The following is a 25,777-nucleotide window of genomic DNA, read 5'->3' as shown; positions in this document are numbered from 1 at the left end:
GATATGGCAAGTAGATATGACCAATAGATATGACCAGTAGATATGGCCAGTAGATCTGGCCAGTAGATATGACCAGTAGATATGGCCGGTAAATATAACCAGTAGATATGGCCATTAGAATGTAGCCAGTAGATATGACCAGTAGATATGTCCAGTAGCTATGGCCAGTAGATATGACCAGTAGATATGGCCAGTAGCTATGGCCAGTGGATATGGCCAGTAGATATGACCATTAGATATGACCAGCAGATATGACCAGTAGATATGGCCAGTAGATAAGGCCGGTAGATATGACCAGTAGATATGGGCAGTAGATATGACCAGTAGATATGAAAAGTATGTATGACCTTAAGATATGAACAGTAGATATGGCCGGTAAATATAACCAGTAGATATGGCCATTAGAATATAGCCAGTAGATATGACCAGTAGATATGGCCAGTAGCTATGGCCAGTAAATATGACCATCAGATATGACCAGCAGATATGGCCAGTAGATAAGGCCCGTAGATATGGGCAGTAGATATGACCAATAGATATGACCAGTAGATATGACCAGTATATATGACCTGTAGATATGACGAGTGGATATGGGTAGTAGATGTTGCCAGTAGATAGGCCAGTAGATATTGCTAGTAGATATGACCAGTAGATATGGCCAGTAGATATGTCCAGTAGATATGAGCAGAAGATATGGCCAGTAGATATGGCCAGTAGATATGGCCAGTATATAGCCAGTAGATATGGGTAGTAGATAAGGCCAGTAGATGTAGTCAGTAGATATGGCCAGTAGATATGGGCAGTAGATATAGCCAGTAGATATAGCCAGTAGATATAGCCAGTAGATATGGGCAGTAGATATAGCCAGTAGATATGGGCATTAGATATGTCCAGTAGATGTGGGCAGTAGATGTGGTCAGTAGATATGGCCAGTATATAGCCAGTAGATATGGGTAGTAGATAAGGCCAGTAGATGTAGTCAGTAGATATGGCCAGTAGATATGGGCAGTAGATATAGCCAGTAGATATAGCCAGTAGATATAGCCAGTAGATATGGGCAGTAGATATGGGCAGTAGATATAGCCAGTAGATATGGGCATTAGATATGTCCAGTATATATGTCCAGTAGATGTGGGCAGTAGATGTGGTCAGTAGATATAGTCAGTAGATATGGCCAGTAGATATGGCCAGTAGATATGGGCACTAGATATAGCCAGTAGATATGGCCAATAGATATGCCCAGTACATATGGGCAGTAGATATTTCCAGTATATATAGCCAGTAGATATAGCCAGTAGATATGGCCAGTAGACATGAGCAGGAAATATGGCCAGTAGACATGAGCAGGAAATATGGCCAGTAGACATGAGCAGGAAATATGGCCAGTAGACATGAGCAGGAAATATGGGCAGTATGTTTGTATGTCTGTATGTTTTGCTCAGGGTAGAGCGAACTTTAGTTTCTTAAAAAAAAGAAAAACTTTTTCAGCATATTGTCTATATATATATATATATATATATATATATATATATATATATATATATATATATATATATATATATATATATATATATATATATATATATATATATATATATATATATATATATATATATATATATATATATTTTAGGTAGTAGGTTGGTAGACAGCAACCGCCCAGGGAGGTACTACCGTCCTGCCAAGTGAGTGTAAAACGTAAGCCTGTAATTGTTTTACACGATGGTAGGATTGCTGGTGTTTTTTCTGTCTCATAAACATGCAAGGTTTCAGGTACGTCTTGCTACTTCTGCTTACACTTAGGTCACACTACACATACATGTACAAGCATATGTATACACACCCCTCTGGGTTTTCTTCTATTTTCTTACTAGCTCTTGTTCTTGTTTATTTCCTCTTATCTCCATGGGGAAGTGGAACAGAATTCTTCCTCCGTAAGCTATGCGTGTTGTAAGAGGCGACTAAAATGCCAGGAGCAAGGGGCTAGTAACCCCTTCTCCTGTATATATTACTAAATGTGAAAGGAGAAACTTTTGTTTTTCCTTTTGGGCCACCCTGCCTTGGTGGGATACGGCCGGTGTGTTGAAAGAAAGATATATATATATATATATATATATATATATATATATATATATATATATATATATATATATATATATATATATATATATATAGATATATACACGAGTTGTTTGTTTTAGTAAACAATACAGTATTGATAACAGTAGACAGTTATATGTCATAAATGTTAGTACAGTAACTTCAACTTGTAAAATGTTATATGTTCCTAAGATCCTCATTATAAAGTGTAGTTGTGTGATAAATGTTAAGTTTGTAAGTTGCAAAGTGTCCGTGTGTCACACTTTGCAGTTTCCATTGCAAGTGTGGATGAGTTTGACTTCAGTGCACTTAATTATTAGACTTTGTCTACATATATAGTTATGTGTTCTGTCTTCGTCTACATATAGAGTTATGTGTACAGTCTTTGTCTACATATTGTTACGACTTTGATGTTGTAACTTAATTGAAATGTTCGTGGCTGCTAAAGACTGCTCACACTGCTGTGTCGGGGGGTTATAAAATTACACTGAAATACAGAGCAAACCTTGTGCCAGCATGCACTCGTATGTTAAATAATATTAATTATTACTATTATAAGGAACAACACAAAAACTCACTTATATAAAAATATATCTATATAATATTAATACTGACTTACATACAGCTTACAATCTACTCCAAAAGAAAAAAAAAACCACCAAACTCCAGTTCACATTAACTCACTAGCTCACTATTGAGTTTAACAAATTAAAATAAAATAACTTTTATGAAGAGGGAGGTTCCATGACATGCACACCCCGGTCTTCACTTTTGTCTGGTAGACTAATTACCAGCAGACAAAACACCATACAATACTCTCACATAAACACAGGTCCCTGCTAGGGCTTTACAAATAAACATGAGATCACTTAAACACAAAGACCTATAGTATACACTAAAAAAAACTTACCAAAATTACCTACTCAAACTACCACCCAGACATTATGACTTCACCTCCGTCACCATCCGTCTCATACTGAACTAAACACACCTCTCATCTACTCCTGTCATGGCCACTGCCTGACAGGAATAAAACGCGTTCACTTTCAGTTCCATCCCAGAACTATGTTACACGGAAAATGACATTATATATGGAGCGTTATTTTATATAGACATATTTTTTACTTTACATAACAATGCATAAAGTTATGTCTACTGTCTTTGTCTACATATATAATGTTATATGTACTATCTTTGTCAATTTGATCTTAAAATTTCCTCTGCATCATCTATCAACGAGAATCAATTCATTTTTCTTATATACAGTATTTTACATCACTTAAATTATGTATGATCATTGTTCATATTCTTACCTTGCAGACAAAACTTAATAAGACAACAAGCAAATTCTTATCAAGACTGTCTTTTGGGAGAAACTTTTAAAGATCTACTTAGCCTGTAATAACATTTGTTTATAATGTACAAAAAACCGCACATAGAAGAAATAAACTTATGATGATCTTTCAGTCAACATCTGACCATTATCTTTCCATACAATGACTAGTTGTTTGTTTCTGTGTGTAAGTTACTTGTTTATTGTTCGTTTGTTTGTTTCTGTGTGTAGGTTACTTGTGTATTGTTCTTGTTTGTTTCTGTGTGTAGGTTACCTGTGTACTGCTCTCGTCATGCAACTTTGTTTACAATGGTTTGCTCTGCATACAGTATCTTAGCCGTATTTGTTTACAATGGTTTGCTCTACCTACAGTGTCTTAACCATATTTGTTTACAATGGTTTACTCTGTGTACAGTGCCTTAACCGTATTTGTTTACAATGGTTTGCTCTACCTACAGTGTCTTAACCGTATTTGTTTACAATGATTTGCTCTACATACAGTGTCTTAACCGTCTTTTTAATCGACTAATATTAGGTTTGGTTGTTGTGCTTCTCTAGAGTAATTCCCAATGTATTGTGTAGACCAAGCATAAGACACATTCTGGTCAGTATAATAAATTAGACACTCGTGCAACACTTATGTATCTTTATTGTGGGAACGTTTCGACTTCAGGCTGAGGGACTGACTACCTCAAACTCCTTCTGATCTTCATTCTTCTCTGTATTGGACTGAAGAAGCAACTAGTTGACGGAACATTTCCACAGTCAAAATCCCCAAGTGTTACATCATCCTGTCGGTTCTCTGAACCATTGATCTTCTGACCATCTTTAAGTAGTTCATTAATATGTTCCATAAGAATGTGATTGAGAGGTCACATAAACACCTGGAATTTATTTCCCATTTAGTGCATTTAAGTTGCATAATCTTCAGAGTATTTAAACATTTTTGCAACATTTAAGTTGCATAATCTTCAGAGTATTTAAACATTTTTGCAACATTTAAGTTGCATAATCTTCAGAGTTTTAAGTTAAACATTTTTTGCAACATTTAAGTTGCATAATTTTCACAGTTGCATATTTTGTGCAACATTTTCTATTTTCAAAAATAAAATTAGCTGAAAAAAATTTTATAGATTTTTTTTAAGCTGTACAGTAAACTCTTCATAAATTGACCTCAAGATTAGCAGGTTTTTTAAACAAGATACAAAATCCACTGGATAAGTTGTACTTTTAACTCACAATTTATATTGCATTAAATATGTAAATTTCGTGTACACTACTATATTGTAAATAAACACAAATTATACTCATGATCACTGTATAAATCATACAATAATCTAAAGGCCTATATGAGGCCTACACTAAAGTATTTTAGTGCTTTTGTTTTTTAATGTTATTCTAAGTTAATGTACACAATGAAGGTTGACAACATTTCACAGGTTGACAGGATCATGTCTTACTCTGGTCTGTCACGTCAACTACACAAATCATCACACTGACTCTACAATAAATACATATCCGTCATTTATACTATCTTTATTTAATTAATAAAGTACATGTAATGTAAAAAAGTAATGAAAATAAGAAAAAAATTTGGAGTGAGTTAAACAAGTTAAGAAAGCAAAGGAAACGAATGGATTTGCCAGTTTAAAAACAGAGTAGGAGAGTTAGTGGATGGAGATGTGGAGGTATTGGGTAGATGGTGGGAATATTTTGAGGAACTTTTAAATGTCGACGAGGAAAGGGAGGTGGTAATTTCGTGCGTTGGCCAGGGAGGTATACCATCCTTTAGGAGTAAAGAAGAGCAGGATGTTAGTGTGGGGGAGGTGCGTGAGGCATTACGTAGAATAAAAGAGGGTAAAGCAGCTGGAACTGACGGGATCATGACAGAAATGTTAAAAGCAGGGGGAGGGCTTTGTGTTGGAGTGGTAGGAATTTTTTTTTAATAAATATATGAAAGTGGGGAAGGTATAGTATAGCATGTATAGTCCCTTTATATAAAGGGAAGGGGGACAAAAGAGATTGTAAAAATTATAGAGGAATAAGTTCACTGTAGGGTTATTATTGAAAGAATTAGAGGTAAGACAGAATGTAGAATTGCAGATGAGCAAGGAGGTTTTAGAATGGGTAGGGGATGTGTAGATCAAGTGTTTACATTGAAGCATATATGTGAACAGTATTTAGATAAAGGTAGGGAAGTTTTTATTGCATTTATGGATTTATAAAAGGGATATGATAGAGTGGATAAGGGAGCAATGTGGCAGATGTTGCAAGTATATGGAGTAGGTGGTAAGTTACTAAATGCTGTAAAGAGTTTTTATGAGGATAGTGGGGCTAAGGTTAGGGTGTGTAGAAGAGAGGGAGACTACTTCTTAGTAAAAGTAGGTCTTAGACAATGATGTGTAATGTCACCATGGTTGTTTAATATATTTATTGATGGGGTTGTAAAAGAAGTAAATGCTAGGGTGTTCGGGAGAGGGGTGGGATTAAATTATGGGGAATCAAATACAAAACGGGAAGTGACACAGTTACTTTTTGCTGATGATACTGTGCTTATGGGAGATTCTAAAGAAAAGTTACAAAGGTTAGTGGACGAATTTGGGAGTGTGTGTAAAGGTAGAAAGTTGAAAGTGAACATAGAAAAGAGTAAGGTGATGAGGGTATCAAATGATTTAGATAAACAAAAATTGGATATCAAATTGGGGAGGAGGAGTATGGAAGAAGTGAATGTTTTCAGATATTTGGGAGTTGATGTGTCAGCGGATGGATTTATGAATGATGAGGTTAATTATAGAATTGATGAGGGAAAAAAGGTGAGTGGTGCATTGAAGTATATGTGGAGTCAAAAATATGTTATCTATGGAGGAAAAGAAGGGAATGAATGAAAGTATAGTAGTACCAACACTTATATGGGTGTGAAGCTTGGGTGGTAAATGCAGCAGCAAGGAGGCGGTTGGAGGCAGTGGAGATGTCCTGTCTAAGGGCAATGTGTGGTGTAAATATTTGCAGAAAATTCGGAGTGTGGAAATTAGGAGAAGGTGTGGAGTTAATAAAAGTATTAGTCAGGGGACGGACGAGGGGTTGTTGAGGTGGTTTGGTCATTTAGAGAGAATGGATCAGAGCAGAATGAATGGAGAGCGCATAAATCTGTAGGCGAAGGAAGGCGGGGTAGGGGTCGCCCTCGAAAAGGTTGGAGGGATGGGGTAAAGGAGGTTTTGTGGGCAATGGGTTTGAACTTCCAGCAAGCGTGCGTGAGCATGTTAGATAGGAGTGAATGGAGACGAAAGGTATTTGGGACCTGACGAGCTGTTGGAGTGTGAGCAGGGTAATATTTAGTGAAGGGATTCAGGGAAACCGGTTATTTTATATAACTGGATTAGAGTCCTGGAAATGGGAAGTACAATGCCTGCACTTTAAAGGAGGGGTTTGGGATATTAGCAGTTTGGAGGGATATGTTGTGTATTTTTATACGTATATGCTTCTAAACTGTTGTATTCTGAGCACCTCTGCAAAAACAGTGATTATGTGTGAGTGAGGTGAAAGTGTTGAATGATGAAAGTATTTTCTTTTTGGGGATTTTCTTTTTTTTTGGGTCACTCTGCCTCGGTGGGAGACGATCGACTTGTTAAAAAAAAAGTAGTAGTGTACATGTAATATTAAGCAACAAACAAAGCTGCTAGAATGTACTGTATTTTGCTCAAATTAATAATCTAATAAATATTCATCTCGTCAGTAATGAATTAGTTGCAGAATGAATGTTCGTCCTGTTATCATTGTTGTCATCGGTCAAATAATTAAAAAAATTATTTCCTCTTGTCAGTTTACACTTCTGATCAGTACTGAAATAATTCTCATATTTCTGCATTATCTTTCTTTTAATATATTTTTAATTAACACATCGGCTGTTTTCCACCAAATCAAGATGACCCAAGAAAAAAGAAACACTTTCATCATCATTCATTCCATCACTGTCTGGCCAGAGGTGTACCTAAACTACAGCTCAAAACTGTAACATTAACAACCTTTCAGAGTGTAGACACTGTACTTACCTCATCCAGGACTCAAGTCCTGCTAACCGGTTTCCTTAATCCCGTCATAAATGTTACCTTCCTCACACTCCAACAGCACATCACCTCATGAAATGGATTTCCTTCACTAACTTTTGTATAATAATAAATTTTAAAGAAATGATTAGTGTTGAAAATTCTACAAGAACAATTTACACAGAATCACTATAAATATTTCTTATTATATTTACGGGAAACCAAAGTAGTTGATTGTTAGACAGCAACCACCCAGGGAGGTACTACCATCCTGTGGTAGTAGGTTGGTAGACAGCAACCACACAGGGAGGTACTACCATCCTGTGGTAGTAGGTTGGTAGACAGCAACCACCCAGGGAGGTATTACCATCCTGTGGTAGTAGGTTGGTAGACAGCAACCACCCAGGGAGGTATTACCATCCTGTGGTAGTAGGTTGGTAGACAGCAACCACCCAGGGAGGTACTACCATCCTGTGTTAGTAGGTTGGTAGACAGCAACCACCCAGGGAGGTACTACCGTCCTGTGGTAGTAGGTTGGTAGACAGCAACCACCCAGAGAGGTACTACCGTCCTGTGATAGTAGGTTGGTAGACAGCAACCACCCAGGGAGGTAATACCGTCCTGTGGTAGTAGGTTGGTAGACAACAACCACCCAGGGAGGTACTACCGTCCTGTGGTAGTAGGTTGGTAGACAACAACCACCCAGGGAGGTACTACCATCCTGTGGTAGTAGGTTGGTAGACAACCACCCAGGGAGGTACTACCGTCCTGTGGTAGTAGGTTGGTAGACAACAACCACCCAGGGAGGTACTACCGTCCTGTGGTAGTAGGTTGGTAGACAGCAACCACACAGGGAGGTACTACCATCCTGTGGTAGTAGGTTGGTAGACAGCAATCACCCAGGGAGGTACTACCATCCTGTGGTAGTAGGTTGGTAGACAACAACCACCCAGGGAGGTACTACCGTCCTGTGGTAGTAGGTTGGTAGACAGCAACCACCCAGGGAGGTACTACCATCCTGTGGTAGTAGGTTGGTAGACAGCAACCACACAGGGAGGTACTACCGTCCTGTGGTAGTAGGTTGGTAGACAGCAACCACCCAGGGAGGTACTACCGTCCTGTGGTAGTAGGTTGGTAGACAGCAACCACACGGAGGTACTACCGTCCTGTGGTAGTAGGTTGGTAGACAACCACACAGGGAGGTACTACCGTCCTCTGGTAGTAGGTTGGTAGACAGCAACCACACAGGGAGGTACTACCGTCCTGTGGTAGTAGGTTGGTAGACAACCACACAGGGAGGTACTACCGTCCTCTGGTAGTAGGTTGGTAGACAACAACCACCCAGGGAGGTACTACCGTCCTGTGGTAGTAGGTTGGTAGACAGCAACCACCCAGGGAGGTACTACCGTCCTGTGGTAGTAGGTTGGTAGACAGGAACCACCCAGGGAGGTACTACCGTCCTGTGGTAGTAGGTTGGTAGACAGCAACCACACAGGGAGGTACTACCGTCCTGTGGTAGTAGGTTGGTAGACAGCAACCACACAGGGAGGTACTACCGTCCTGTGGTAGTAGGTTGGTAGACACCAACCACACAGGGAGGTACTACCGTCCTGTGGTAGTAGGTTGGTAGACAGCAACCACCCAGGGAGGTACTACCATCCTGTGGTAGTAGGTTGGTAGACAGCAACCACCCAGGGAGGTACTACCGTCCTGTGGTAGTAGGTTGGTAGACAGCAACCACCCAGGGAGGTACTACCATCCTGTGGTAGTAGGTTGGTAGACAACAACCACCCAGGGAGGTACTACCATCCTGTGGTAATAGGTTGGTAGACAGCAACCACCCAGGGAGGTACTACCATCCTGTGGTAGTAGGTTGGTAGACAGCAACCACACAGGGAGGTACTACCGTCCTGTGGTAGTAGGTTGGTAGACAGCAACCACACAGGGAGGTACTACCGTCCTGTGGTAGTAGGTTGGTAGACACCAACCACACAGGGAGGTACTACCATCCTGTGGTAGTAGGTTGGTAGACAACAACCACCCAGGGAGGTACTACCATCCTGTGGTAGTAGGTTGGTAGACAGCAACCACCCAGGGAGGTACTACCGTCCTGTGGTAGTAGGTTGGTAGACAGCAACCACCCAGGGAGGTACTACCATCCTGTGGTAGTAGGTTGGTAGACAGCAACCACCCAGGGAGGTAATACCGTCCTGTGGTAGTAGGTTGGTAGACAGCAACCACCCAGGGAGGTACTACCATCCTGTGGTAGTAGGTTGGTAGACAACAACCACCCATGGAGGTACTACCATCCTGTGGTAGTAGGTTGGTAGACAACAACCACCCAGGGAGGTACTACCATCCTGTGGTAGTAGGTTGGTAGACAGCAACCACCCAGGGAGGTACTACCGTCCTGTGGTAGTAGGTTGGTAGACAGCAACCACCCAGGGAGGTACTACCATCCTGTGGTAGTAGGTTGGTAGACAGCAACCACCCAGGGAGGTACTACCGTCCTGTGGTAGTAGGTTGGTAGACAGCAACCACCCAGGGAGGTACTACCATCCTGTGGTAGTAGGTTGGTAGACAACAACCACCCAGGGAGGTACTACCATCCTGTGGTAGTAGGTTGGTAGACAGCAACCACCCAGGGAGGTACTACCGTCCTGTGGTAGTAGGTTGGTAGACAGCAACCACCCAGGGAGGTACTACCGTCCTGTGGTAGTAGGTTGGTAGACAGCAACCACCTAGGGAGGTACTACCGTCCTGTGGTAGTAGGTTGGTAGACAGCAACCACCCAGGGAGGTACTACCGTCCTGTTGTAGTAGGATGGTAGACAGCAACCACCCGGGGAAGTACTACCGTCCTGTTGTAGTAGGATGGTTGACAGCAACCACCCAGGGAGGTACTACCGTCCTGTGGTAGTAGGTTGGTAGACACCAACCACCCAGGGAGGTACTACCGTCCTGTGGTAGTAGGTTGGTAGACAACAACCACCCAGGGAGGTACTACCGTCCTGTGGTAGTAGGTTGGTAGACAACCACACAGGGAGGTACTAGCGTGCTCTGGTAGTAGGTTGGTAGACAACAACCACCCAGGGAGGTACTACCGTCCTGTGGTAGTAGGTTGGTAGACAGCAACCACCCAGGGAGGTACTACCGTCCTGTGGTAGTAGGTTGGTAGACAGCAACCACCCAGGGAGGTACTACCGTCCTGTGGTAGTAGGTTGGTAGACAGCAACCACCCAGGGAGGTACTACCGTCCTGTGGTAGTAGGTTGGTAGACAGCAACCACACAGGGAGGTACTACAGTCCTGTGGTAGTAGGTTGGTAGACAGCAACGACACAGGGAGGTACTACCGTCCTGTGGTAGTAGGTTGGTAGACACCAACCACACAGGGAGGTACTACCGTCCTGTGGTAGTAGGTTGGTAGACAGCAACCACCCAGGGAGGTACTACCATCCTGTGGTAGTAGGTTGGTAGACAGCAACCACCCAGGGAGGTACTACCGTCCTGTGGTAGTAGGTTGGTAGACAGCAACCACCCAGGGAGGTACTACCATCCTGTGGTAGTAGGTTGGTAGACAACAACCACCCAGGGAGGTACTACCATTCTGTGGTAATAGGTTGGTAGACAGCAACCACCCAGGGAGGTACTACCATCCTGTGGTAGTAGGTTGGTAGACAGCAACCACACAGGGAGGTACTACCGTCCTGTGGTAGTAGGTTGGTAGACAGCAGCCACACAGGGAGGTACTACCGTCCTGTGGTAGTAGGTTGGTAGACACCAACCACACAGGGAGGTACTACCATCCTGTGGTAGTAGGTTGGTAGACAACAACCACCCAGGGAGGTACTACCATCCTGTGGTAGTAGGTTGGTAGACAGCAACCACCCAGGGAGGTACTACCGTCCTGTGGTAGTAGGTTGGTAGACAGCAACCACCCAGGGAGGTACTACCATCCTGTGGTAGTAGGTTGGTAGACAGCAACCACCCAGGGAGGTACTACCGTCCTGTGGTAGTAGGTTGGTAGACAGCAACCACCCAGGGAGGTACTACCATCCTGTGGTAGTAGGTTGGTAGACAACAACCACCCAGGGAGGTACTACCATCCTGTGGTAGTAGGTTGGTAGACAATGCAACCACCCAGGGAGGTACTACCATCCTGTGGTAGTAGGTTGGTAGACAGCAACCACCCAGGGAGGTACTACCGTCCTCTCGTAGTAGGTTGGTAGACAGCAACCACCCAGGGAGGTACTACCATCCTGTGGTAGTAGGTTGGTAGACAGCAACCACCCAGGGAGGTACTACCGTCCTGTGGTAGTAGGTTGGTAGACAGCAACCACCCAGGGAGGTACTACCATCCTGTGGTAGTAGGTTGGTAGACAACAACCACCCAGGGAGGTACTACCATCCTGTGGTAGTAGGTTGGTAGACAGCAATCACCCAGGGAGGTACTACCGTCCTGTGGTAGTAGGTTGGTAGACAGCAACCACCCAGGGAGGTACTACCGTCCTGTGGTAGTAGGTTGGTAGACAGCAACCACCTAGGGAGGTACTACCGTCCTGTGGTAGTAGGTTGGTAGACAGGAACCACCCAGGGAGGTACTACCGTCCTGTGGTAGTAGGTTGGTAGACAGCAACCACCCAGGGAGGTACTACCGTCCTGTTGTAGTAGGATGGTAGACAGCAACCACCCAGGGAGGTACTACCGTCCTGTTGTAGTAGGATGGTAGACAGCAACCACCCGGGGAAGTACTACCGTCCTGTTGTAGTAGGATGGTTGACAGCAACCACCCAGGGAGGTACTACCATCCTGTTGTAGTAGGTTGGTAGACAGTAACCACCCAGGGAGGCACTACCGTCCTGTGGTAGAACGACGGTAGACAGCAACCACCTAGGGAGGCACTACCGTCCTGTGGTAGGCTGGTAGACAGCAACCACCCAGGGAGGCACTACCGTCCTGTGGTAGGTTGGTAGACAGCAACCACCCAGGGAGGCACTACCGTCCTGCCAATCGAGTTTGAAATTGAAACCTGTAATTGTTTTACAGGACTGCTGGTGTCTTTTTTGTCTCATAAACATGCAAGGTTGCAGGTATATCTTGCTACTAATGCTTAGTTAGGTCACACTACACACACATGTACAAGTATATATATACTAACCCTCTATTGATTTTCTGTTATCTTGATAGTTCTTGTTCTTGTTTATTTCGTCTTGTCTCCATGGGGAATTGGAACAGAATTCTTCCGCTGTAAGCCATGAGTGTCGTAAGAGGCGACTAAAATGCCGGGAGCAAGGGGCTAGTGACCCCTTCTCCTGTATACATTCCTTAATTTAAAAAGAGAAACTTTTTACTTTTTGGGTCACAATGCCTCGGTGGGATGCTGCCGGTTCATTGAAAAAGAAAATATAGAAAAGCACTAAACCCACAGAGGCCATAAAGTGTCTGGGAAATGATAAGTGCAAAATCAAGTTTGATCCAAGGAAGTGAAGAAGAATTCATATTCCTTGGATTAAGAGCATTAATCCCTCACTTACTAATGTGTAATATACTGTCAACCTGAAGTATACCTGGAAGGTTTTGGGAGTCAACGCCTCCGCGACCCGGTCCATGACCAGGCCTCGTGGTGGATCAGGGCCTGATCAACCAGGCTGTTACTGCCTCACACACACAATCCAACGTACGAACTACATTTCCATTACACATGTTGTATGTACTTCAGTTTCTTTCATTGTTTTTTCCAGAATATTATTGAGTCTCACAAAGCCAAACTGGACCCCGACAACCCACGTGACGTCATCGATGAATATCTTCTCGAGATGAACAAGAAAAGTAACACTGCTGCATTTTTCAGTGGTATGTATAGCCAGGGAGGATTCCATCTCCGGCCACCTTAACATTTTTCAGTGGTATGTATAGCCAGGGAGGATTCCATCTCCGGCCACCTTAGCATTTTTCAGTGGTATGTATAGCCAGGGAGGATTCCATCTCCGGCCACCTTAACATTTTTCAGTGGTATGTAGCCAGAGAGGATTCCATCTCCGGCCACCTTAACATTTTTCAGTGGTACTTATAGCCAGGGAGGATTCCATCTCCGGCCACCTTAACATTTTTCAGTGGTATGTATAGCCATGGAGGATTCCATCTCCGGCCACCTTAACATTTTTCAGTGGTATGTATAGCCAGGGAGGATTCCATCTCCGACCACCTTAACATTTTTCAGTGGTATGTATAGCCAGGGAAGATTCCATCTCCGACCACCTTAACATTTTTCAGTGGTATGTATAGCCAGGGAGGATTCCATCTCCGACCACCTTAACATTTTTCAGTGGTATGTATAGCCAGGGAGGATTCCATCTCCGACCACCTTAACATTTTTCAGTGGTATGTATAGCCAGGGAGGATTCCATCTCCGGCCACCTTAGCATTTTTCAGTGGTATGTAGCCAGAGAGGATTTCATCTCCGGCCACCTTAACATTTTTCAGTGGTACTTATAGCCATGGAGGATTCCATCTCCGGCCACCTTAACATTTTTCAGTGGTACTTATAGCCATGGAGGATTCCATCTCCGGCCACCTTAACATTTTTCAGTGGTACTTATAGCCAGGGAGGATTCCATCTCCGGCCACCTTAACATTTTTCAGTGGTACTTATAGCCAGGGAGGATTCCATCTCCGGCCACCTTAACATTTTTCAGTGGTATGTATAGCCAGAGAGGATTCCATCTCAGGCCACCTTAACATTTTTCAGTGGTATGTATAGCCAGGGAGGATTCCATCTCCGGCCACCTTAACATTTTTCAGTGGTATGTATAGCCAGGGAGGATTCCATCTCCGGCCACCTTAACATTTTTCAGTGGTACTTATAGCCAGGGAGGATTCCATCTCCGGCCACCTTAACATTTTTCAATGGTATGTATAGCCAGGGAGGATTCCATCTCCGGCCACCTTAACATTTTTCAATGGTATGTATAGCCAGGGAGGATACCATCTCCGACCACCTTAACATTTTTCAGTGGTATGTATAGCCAGGGAGGATTCCATCTCCGACCACCTTAACATTTTCGGTATTTACCTTTAATCTACATATATAATGTGACGATTTTTTTCAATTGTAATTGTTATTAATTCTGAAAAAGACTATTCGGAAATACAGTAACAACAGAAATTATAGAGACTGTTATCATTATTTTTGTTTTATTCTGCACACAGGTAGTATCCCACCGAGACAAAGGTGACTTAAAAGAAAACAAAAAATTTCTTCTTAAATTTAGTAATTTATACAGGAGAGGGGGTTACTAGCCCCTTTTTCAAGGCATTGTAGTTGCCTTTTACAACATGCATACAATTCAATATGCATGGTTTACTGACGAAGAATTCTGTTCCACTTCCCGAGAGAGATAAGATGAAATAATGAACATTAATTATTTAGAAAATAGAAGAAAACCCAGATGGGTGTGTGTATATATATGTGTGTACATGTATATGTGATATAAACCTCGGTAATAAATTCCGACAAGATGGTTTACGTCTATCTTAAGAGAAAGCGCCGATGAACTGCGATATGCTCAGAAGGAAGTCTCACTACGTCCCGCTCAGACTCAGAAGGAAGTCTCACTACGTCCCGCTCAGACTCAGAAGGAAGTCTCACTACGTCCCGCTCAGACTCGTGCTTCGCCTCCCACTTCTGACAGAAGAACGGCAAAATATATACTCAGCCAAATTACCACTGCCAATATCCGACCAAAACTGAAGCTATCACGAAAACTACAAGACCTGTGTTCCCACAGCAAATGGAGAGAAATGGGACAACCAGAAATCATAAATAACTTTTCTTCCTCTACACTAACATAAGAACATAAGACTGGAGGAACACTGCAGAAGGCCAACTGGCCAATACATGGCAGATCCTTATCAAAACCATTACTACCCAAAGCTACCCAAGAATTTACTCCCGTTCCCACGACACCAATCAAACCCAGTCCCTCCCATTCATATAGTTGTCTAATCTCTTTTTAAAATCACCTTAAGTCTATCACCCTACTTGGGAGATTGTTCCACGCATCCACAACTCTGTTCGAAAATCAGTACTTACCTATGTCCTTTCAAAATATAAATTTGCATAACTTAAATCCGTTATTTCTTGTTCTTAGCTGGATCGACATCCTTCAGTAATATCTCCCCTTATTCTACGTCTCTCCAGAGAGTGGAGATTCAGGGTTCTAAGTCTACCTTCATACGGGGGTTTCCTTACCTGGAGTTTACCTGGAGAGAGTTCCGGGGGTCAACGCCCCCGCGGCCCGGTCTGAGACCAGGCCTCCTGGTGGATCAGAGCCTGATCAACCAGGCTGTTGCTGCTGGCTGCACGCAAACCAACATACGAGCCACAGCCCGGCTGATCCGGAACTGACTTTAGGTGCTTGTCCAGTGCCAGCTTGAAGACTGCCAGGGGTCTGTTGGTAATCCCCCTTATGTGTGCTGGGAGGCAGTTGAACAGTCTCGGGCCCCTGACACTTATTGTATGGTCTCTTAAAGTGCTAGTGACACCCCTGCTTTTCATTGGGGGGATGGTGCATCGTCTGCCAAGTCTTTTGCTTTCGTAGTGGGTGATTTTCGTGTGCAAGTTCGGTACTAGTCCCTCTAGGATTTTCCAGGTGTATATAATCATGTATCTCTCCCTCCTGCGTTCCAGGGAATACAGGTTTAGGAACCTCAAGCGCTCCCAATAATTGAGGTGTTTTATCTCCGTTATGCGCGCCGTGAAAGTTCTCTGTACATTTTCTAGGTCGGCAATTTCACCTGCCTTGAAAGGTGCTGTTAGTGTGCAGCAATATTCCAGCCTAGATAGAACAAGTGACCTGAAGAGTGTCATCATTGGCTTGGCCTCCCTAGTTTTGAAGGTTCTCATTATCCATCCTGTCATTTTTCTAGCAGATGCGATTGATACAATGTTATGGTCCTTGAATCATTTTAATCATTCTTCTCTGTATGTTCTCCAACGAATCTACATCCAACCTGTAGTAAGGAGACCAAAACTGAGCGGCATAGTGATGTATAGAGCTGTAAAATAACTTTTGAACGTCTGTTACTTATACTTCTTGAAATAAATCCTAGTAATCTGTTAGCCTTATTGCGCACACTTAGGCACTGCTGTCTTGGCTTTAGATTTGTGCTTACCATGACTCCCAAGTCCTTTTCACATTCTGTATGATCAATCTCTACTTCACCTAGTTTATAACTTTGAGGGTTATTTTCATTCCCAAGGACTAGTACTTTACACTTGTCCACATTGAACTTCGTCTGCCACTTTTCAGATCAAGACATTAATTTATCCAAATTCTTTTGGAGTTCATTGGTATTCTCCACAGAATGGATCATACCGCCTATTTTTGTATCATCAGCAAATTTGCTCATGTCCCTTGTAATTCCTTTATCAAAGTAATTAATGTAAATTAATGAAAACCTTCTGCTTTCTATTGGTAAGCCATGTCTCTATGCATGCTAGAACTTTACCTCCTATACCATGAGCTGCCATTTCTCTTAAGAGTCTCTTGTAAGGTAATCCATCGAAGGCCTTTCTAAAATCCAAATAAACAATATCTACTGCCTCAAATGTTTAATTGAAGAACGTCATTAAATTTTAAAGGCAGGAACGACCTCTTGTGAACCCATGATGAGATTCATTAATCAAATTATGCTCATCAAGCTGACTTCTTATAATATCAGCTGTAAGTAATTCTGATAATTTGTTTTCTATAGACGTCAAGCATATTAAGGACCGGCCTTATCCCCTGATTTGAATATAGGAACTACATTAGCTATCTACCACATATCTAGCACAACACCAGTTAGGATGGACGCATTAAACACACTCGTTAATGGCTAAGTTCCATCTTTCATTCTTTAAGTACCCTGGAAAACAACTCATCGGGTCCCAGGGACCCGATGAGTTGTTTTCCAGTCACGTTTAGGTTTTCTAATCCCCATTTTTACTTTTCATTTAAACTAAACTTACCGGTCAATAAGGTTCGTCTCCTCTTTTGATAGGCCTATAAATTCCCTTTTTTTCTCCGCTAATAGACGATTTAGCCTCCTTTTAACCCACTTGGGATCGTTAATATTTGACCTAATTTCTCTCTGGGAATATATATACTCTGTACATTATTATGAAAAAAAATCATAATCATAAGTGTGATCATTGCTAATAAAATCATTATCTAAATTACCCCAATCAAAATTAGATAGGAGTTTCTTAAGTCCAATATAATCGGCAGAACGAAAATGGGGGACATTTACCGTATTATCCTTATTTTCGTACTCCCAGGTAATATTAAACGTAATGGATTTGTGGTAACTTGCACCAAGCTCTTCAGTGATCTCCAGATTATTTACGCGTATTTCTTTATTTGACAAGACTAGGGCAAGCAAATTATTACCTCTGGTACTCTCTGATACACATTGTTTCAGAAAACACTCTTGAACTATTTCCATAAAGTCATTGGATTCCACATTGCCAGTCAAAGAAGTCCAGTGTGTTTAACTAAGGTTAAAATCTCCTACTATCACTATCTCCTACTATCACTAGAAGCTCTAGCAATTTAGTTCCAAAGAAGACGCCCTCTATCGTGATCCAAGTCTGGAGGTTGGTATATTACACCTAGAATTAGATTTTATTGACCTTCTAGAAACTCTACCCAAACAGATTCTTTTACTGATCTATCTATTTGTATACCTGTTTGTGCAACAAATTATATTTTCTCGTACATACAATGCAACCCTCATTCCCGTTATATCTATCTACATGGAACAACTTAAACCCTTGAATATGGCACTCAGCAATCACATCTTAACTCTTTAAATTATACCATATTTCACTTATTGCAATGACATCAAAGTTCCCAGCACATGTTACCGTATGTAATTCATTAATTTTATTTCTGGCGTTTTGACAGTTAATATAAAATACATTAATATGTTTTGTCTTGTGACCCCTTTCCTATCCAGCTTTTCTTTTACACAATTTCTGTTACAATCATTACCCTGTGTTACTCGATGACTGCTATTGTTAAAATTTATGATATCAAAGCCTAAATCAATATTTTTGCACTCATTATTTTCCATTACTCTTACTAATCCTAGTTTAAAGCCCTAACAACTTCCTCAACTGAGCTAGCCAGAAAACCCACACCTGCCCTGGATAAGTGAACCCCATCCCTGGAATTCATGTCATTTCAGCCATAGAAAGGATCCCAGTTGTCAATGAACGGTACTGCATTATCCTTACAGTGCTTGTCCAGCCAGCAATTTATACCAATTGCTCTGTACAACCATTCATTTCCATCACCTTTTATTGGCAAAATGCCACATATAAGAGGGCTCTCTCCCTTCTTCCTAATAATGTCAATTGCTGCCTTATACCTTCTGATTAAATCCTTACTGATTGCCTATATCATTGTCTACAGCACTGAGACAGATAATAAGACTGATCCAGATACCATACATGTTGTTGTCAAGCCAGATAACAATATCCTCCATCCCAGCCCCAAGAAAGCAAACCCTCTGCCTCCTACTCTTATCCTTTAAGCAGTAGGCCCAATCCTTGTACCTAAACTGTCTCCAATAAGCACAATATTCGTACCTTCCTTTTTGTTCATCATTGTGGTGTTCCAAGTAATTGACTCACATTTGTCTAGTAGCACAGAGAGAGAGTTCAAAGTTTCCACAGCCGTCTCTTTCTTCATCATTTCTACCTTTCCATTTGTCCTCTTGATCTTCAACTTCGATCCATGCTGCTCCACCACTGCCCAGGCTCTCTTCTTGACCTGAATACTCACAACAGGACTACTACGAATTCTCTCGCTTCCCTCAGTCAATCGCTGTATCTCGAGCTTAGCCACCCTCAATTCCTCTTTAAGCTGCTGAGTGGAGGGCATCTTGGTTCAGTCCACCTAGAATACATTAGACACGTCTTCACTGGGCAAGGTACAGGTCACCACGCTATCATGGCCGTGCTAATGTGAGATTCATCTGAAAAAACTTGCATTTTTGGTCGCAGTGATGCCTATGCTAACCTTTCTATGGTTTATAAATACACATAGTTGGATTAATCTTATTGTAGCTAGCTGGCCCTGTGGCTAACACGTTGGTCTAGAGTTTTAAGACTCTTTGATCGTGGGTTCTAACCTCGCCCATGGTATGGCTCCTACTAATGCTGCAATAAACATTCTGAGACAGAGACTCACTGAAAACAACGACTTCTTTTCCTCTTCTAGATTTCATCATCTAGTGGATCTTTGTGTTAATTTTAACTTCAAGTATCAGGACAGCTGTTACAGTGCTTTGGGATGGCAATGGGCAGCCCTTCAGTGCTGTGCTTGCCAATCTCTTCATGAAAATCCTAGAGACAGAGAAATGTCAGCAACCTCATTCCCAACACTGTTACCTGGCTAAAATACGTTGATGATATATTGGTTTTCTTTCTGTCTCAATATCCAGGAGGCCCTCCTCAACAAGATCAATGCAGCCGGCCCATCATTAAAATTTACACTCGATCTCGAAAAAAGATGGCAAACTTTCTTTCCTTGATGTCCTACTGTACAGAACTCCCGACTATGACAAACGTCTCTTCAAAATGTATAGAAAACTTACCAACAAGCATGATCTTATGAACTTCTATTCACACCAAGACACCCACACTAAAAGAGGAGTCCTCACTGGCTTTCTCTTGAGACCTCTTTGCAACTCCAGCCCTTGTTTCCTTGAAAAAAAATGTCTTTACATAACACAAGCATTTACACATCTTCAGTTTCCACATTGGTTTTTGCATGTCCTTGTCTACACCTGTTTCCCCACTAGAACTCCTGTCTCTCTCCACCCACTAACATTCATTTCTCTGTTCTTACAGTTACTGTCTACCAGGACAGTATCTGCACTAGGGGCGATAGCACCATCTTGCCCTGTCCTTTTATTTTCCAATCTGGTATAGAATGATGTCAGGTTTTCTATGAAGGCCATTTTGATGTTATCTTTTAATACTATTGTGATTTTATTCCATAGTTAAATCTCATTTGGGCATACCCAAAAACACTTCCCTGGTTCAATGTCTATTGTAGATGATTCATGAATATCTGCACAAGGTGCATGGGCCCATTTCCCAAAGAAGTTGCATGTAATTCTTGCAGAAGCCCGTTTGTTTGTTTGGTTGCAGACTACACAGGATTTCATGATTTGAATTTATTGCATGTTTCACTGTATATTCTACTAATAACCCCCTTATAGTGTAGATCTGTCTATTTGTATTTGTACATGTATGTGTTTGAGTCACTCTTACTGCTGCTAGCAGTAACTGTTTGGTAACAGAGCTACAGATGTCCCTCTTAACATAATGATAAACGGATCACCTATCACAAAGCTAACAGAGGGAAAATTCTTAGGAATCCACCTTGATAATAGACTCAAATTTCATACACACATACAACAAATTTCTAAGAAAATTTCCAAAACTGTAGGCATACTATCGAAGATACGGTACTATGCTCCACAGTCAGCCCTCCTGGCCCTATATCACTCTCTTATTTACCCCTATCTCACCTATGGAATTTGTGCATGGGGCTCAACAACAAGTAACCATCTCAGACCACTAATTACCCAACAAAAGGCTGCAGTTAGAATAACAAATTCTCACTACAGGCAGCACACTCCACCAATATTCAATACACTAAACCTACTCACCATACAAAACATCCATACTTATTACTGCACCTATTACATACATAGAACACTTAACTCTGATATTAACCCTCCCCTCAAACATCTCCTTGCCAACCTCAACAGAACACATGACCATAACACAAGGCACAGATCACTCTTTGATGTTCCTCGTGTCCATCTCACACTATGCAAAAACTCAATGCACATAAAAGGCCCTAAAATCTGGAATTCATTACCTGTAAATATAAAAGAAACACTACCTGTTTATAAATTCAAGTCTCTTCTCAAAGATCACTTACTCACCCAAAACCAAATAAATACTGAATAACTGAACCTTATAAATTGTATATCTTAAATGTTACTCATAATTATATAACATAAATGTTAAACCTAAAACCCAATCTAACTTTATTATTTTTTAAATACACTACCTAACAGAATACTCCATTCTACTGAATGTACAACAATGCAAGCAACCATATGACCTGTCTTTGTAATACTCACTTGTGCTTTATAGTTATCTGGAATCCTCCGGGTTTAGCGCTTCCCCCTTGATTATAATAATAATAATATAGTTATCTGTTTACAGTAATGTTTTATCACTGATTTCATCATTGCTTAGTTAATCTTAAGTTAATTTTAAGCCAGCCCGTAATGCTATGCATAGTATAAGTGGCTTTGGCATGCTGCTCTTATCTGTATTTTTTTGTGCCTCTGTATGTGTGCTCAAATTGTTAATAAATAAATAAATAAATAAATAAATATGTTCTAATATTCTTAAACCCATCTTCCACTTATACAATTCGATTGTGTCTCCCCTTATTCTTCGTCTTACAAGTGAATGTAATTTAAGGGCTTCAATCTTTCTTTTTAGGGAAGATTTCTAATGCTATGTATTAATTTAGTCATTCTACGCTGAATGTTTTCAAACGAATTTATATCCATTCTGTAATATGGAGACCAGAACTGAGCTGCATAATCTAGGTGAGGCCTTACACTTCTTGATATAAATCCCAGTAATCTATTTGCCTTAATACGTATGCTTTCCTTGAATATTATAACAACGAGAACAATAACAGGAACAATAACATCTTGTCAGTATTGTATACCATTCATATACAATAACAACAACATTGAGGGCAGTGATATATCATCTAGGAAGATTAGTAGAAGACTTACATAAAGCTGCAGTGAGACTGCCCTGTACATAACCCTTTTGGAAATTACTGACACTGTGTCTGTGGTTTCTGGTGACTAAGTCCAGTTGATGATTTGGTTTGCGTATGTTAGTCGTAAATCTGAGACCCAGATTCAACGCTTGTTTTTCGTAGTCAGTTAAGGCAGCTTCATCATCTCTGAAGTCTTAGCAAGAATCCTCCTCAAAATAGTAAACCTTGCAATCACATTTTTGATGTTGATACTACATAAGAATATAAAAGAGAAGGAACACTGAAACATCCCTTCTCATATCCAACCAGAAATATTTCCCCAACCTATTTTTATGCTACCCAAGCAATGGCTTTAATAACCTTTTTACACATGTACAAGTCGACTTTATGTACAACATGTAGCACTACTACTACTACCTCCAATAATATTACAACTACTACACCTCGCTCTAAGCCTATATATACCCTCTGTGTCCATGAATTGTTTGTAACGGCTTGACAAAGCTCCTGGAGAGCGAAACGTTGCCACAATAAAATGTCTCATTAGTTGCAATAGTGTTCTTTTACTTAAGAAGGAGCACTACAACAGGTCTACTAGCCCATGGTAGGTAGGTCCAAGTTACCTACTGGCTTAAGTTACCTGCCTAAGCTTGCCATGTACAAATCAAACCCACTCATCTATTTGTTTAACCTATTTTTAAAACTACACAAGGTTTTAGCTTCAATAACGTTATCCCTGTCACTAGCAACAATAATGAAATCTTTATAAACTTAAATCCACACATTTCTTTCATCAGAACTGGATCTGACGAGAACCATATTTGACTTGTTTGGTGCTGGATTTGACACCACTTCTAACATGCTACGCTGGATGTGTTTATACATGGCTGCTTACCCAGACGTTCAGAGCAATGTGCAGAAAGAGATTGATGATGCAGTTCCCAGAGACAGGTTACCTTCGCAACAGGAAAAGTCACAGTAGGTAGACAATGGTACATTCAGATACTTGCTTTACGATGGTTCCACTTGTAATATTTCAAGTTTACGATGGTATAAATAATTCATTATCACTGCGACTTGTTCAGTTATCAAAAGTTTGGGGTCCAGTCCCTGGACCCATTATGTACCTCTGTAATCTTTTGACCTTTGTAATAAATATTGACAAGTTGGTTTTTGAAAAACTCGTAAGCAAACAATAGGACATATTTATTAGCTATCGTTTCTGTCCTGGGATTTTGATCACTTCTAACATTCATACGAACGAACGAACGAAAGTTCAGGTAAGATCCCAAATGAGATGAGCGGGGAAGACGGAACAGGCGAAGAAAAGTGCTGGAGAGGAGTGTTCTTAGTCGTAGAAACAGAGCAATAGTGGAACAAAAATTGAGAAGAGAAATTCAGGATCCTCGGTTAGGACTCCGGTGGGGTGAGCTGGGAGGAAGGAACATGCGACGTTTAGCGCTAGAGAGGAGTGTAGAACTGAGCCATGTCTTAACCCAATAGCTAAGGCGAACGTGGGTCAGAGAGTAGTACCTGTCAGAGAATGGTACCTGTCAGAGAATCCAAGGCTATTTGTAAATAGGGTTAGGAGCAGGATCATGCAAGGAGTAGAAAAGGTTGTGTTGGTTTGTGGGTCTGCGAATGTCTTCGTCAAGGAGAGAGGTCCAGTAGTCATGTCGTGTCTCAAGTTTGTCTATCTGTCTGTCACTGAGCGCCTTCCAGTACAGATTCAGCGCAGGGATGTCTAATTGGGCATGGAGAGACTCGCTTGTGGCGACGTCCTCCCATCTGACATCAAGCACCCAGTGCAGCGCCTTGTTCTGGACACGCTGCAGTTTAAGTAAGTTTGTTTTTGCTGCAAGATAGAGGGCTAGTTATCAGAGGACGTATTAGGGATTTGTAGAGGTGTAGTTTGGTGCGCTGAGAGGCGTGTTTCAGCTTGTAGAGGCCCTTGCGGGCCTCTACAAGCCCTTGAGTGAATGTGTCCGTGTAAACGAAGAAGGTAGTCAAGATTAACGCCAAGGACAGTGACAGATTGTGTGATGGGGATGTAAGTGCGGGTGTCAGCTGTTCTGTGCTAGACAGGTGATGGAGGATTACGTTTCCTGTAGTTAAAATACGTAATGCTGGATTTAGCTGCATTGGTTTTGATCCTCCATTTTTGTTCCCAGATGGCTATCCTTTCGACCTCATTTTGTGTTTTGTGTGTGAGTGTATCTATATTGGCATGAGTGATAAGTTGTGTAATGTCGTCTGCATAGGCTAGTGTGATGGAGTTGTGGTATACAGGTGTTGGAATGTCGTTAGTGTATAAAATGTAGAGGACAGACCCCTGGGGTACTCCAGCATTTAGTGTGAAGTAGTCAGAGTAACAGCCTTGGAAATTGATTCTCATGGTACGGCCGTCTACGAAGTTGCAGAGGAGTTTACGAGTAGTGAGAGGCAGGTTGAAGTTAGTGCAGAGTTTGTACTTGAGCCCTTCGTGCCAGACAGTGTCAAAAGCTTTTTCAACGTCTTTTGCAACCTGGGCTGTCCTGTTTCTTTGTTTTGTGTTTATGCGGATGTAGTTGAGAATGATGTTAATGGCATCCTGTGTGGATCTGTGTGTTCTGAAGCCAAACTGGCCATCAGAAAGTAGAGAATTGTGTTCCAGGTATCTGCGGAGGCGATGACTGATGAGTTTTTCAAAGAGTTTTCCTAAAGTTTCGAGGAGGCTGATAGGGCGATAGTTTCTAGGGTCAGATTGGTCTTTATTGGGTTTAGGAAGGAGGATAGCAGTAGCAGCTTTGAAGTATCCAGAGGCAAGGGAGGCATTGAGGAGGTTTGTGTAAGCAGTAATGATAGAGTCAGGAAGTTGTTTCAGGATAATATGGTTTAGGCCAGAGGCACCAGGGGTCTTGGGAGGTAGGTGTCTGAAGAAAGTTTTAACGTCTGTGTTGATGGAAGGAGTGTCAAGTTCTTGGGAGGAGGTAAGAGTCCAGATGGATGTGGCTGTCTGGTATTGTTTCGTGTGTGTGTGTAGTGTTCCAGTGTTCTATGTTCTGTGTTGGAGAGCGTTAGGGTATGGTGGGTGAGGGTGGAAGATGTTCTCCCAGATGTTTGAAGAAGTTAGTAGCAGCCTGTGGGTCTGAGATGTGTGTGTTGTTGTGGGTGATGTGTTTGAATTTGTTGGTTGGAGTGGTGCCTCTGATTTTTTTGATAAAGTTCCAGAAGGCGTTGGTGTTTTTAATACGCTGTTTGTCCACTTGTAGTATGAGCTGTGACCAGTGATTGTTGTGGTCTTGGACTAGACTGTGTAGTATGTTGTTTCTGAGGTAAGTGAGATCTAATCGGACTTGATTAAATCTGTGTGTGTTGTAGAGGAAGCGGTTGTGGTAGCAGATAATTAGTCTTCTTGTTCTGATTGAGGGTTTGAAGGAATAAAG

The 25,777-nt window shown here is 41.6% G+C and overlaps 1 protein-coding gene across 2 annotated transcripts in view; it reads left to right on the top strand.

Moving 5' to 3' along the window:
• Positions 1-25,777, top strand: part of LOC128703751 (cytochrome P450 2L1) — a 148,784-nt gene that overhangs the window by 76,968 nt on the left and 46,039 nt on the right. For both annotated transcript variants that reach the window (XM_070103762.1, XM_070103763.1), the window contains 2 exons: positions 13,218-13,329; positions 23,150-23,330. In XM_070103762.1, the coding sequence (XP_069959863.1) occupies positions 13,218-13,329; positions 23,150-23,330 (293 nt within the window). The remainder of the gene's footprint in view (positions 1-13,217; positions 13,330-23,149; positions 23,331-25,777) is intronic.

Source organism: Cherax quadricarinatus, chromosome 87 (genome assembly GCF_038502225.1).
Source record: "Cherax quadricarinatus isolate ZL_2023a chromosome 87, ASM3850222v1, whole genome shotgun sequence".
NCBI classification, from domain to species: domain Eukaryota; kingdom Metazoa; phylum Arthropoda; class Malacostraca; order Decapoda; family Parastacidae; genus Cherax; species Cherax quadricarinatus.
Note: the sequence above shows the minus strand (reverse complement) of the source record. Positions and strands in the feature narration are given on the sequence as shown.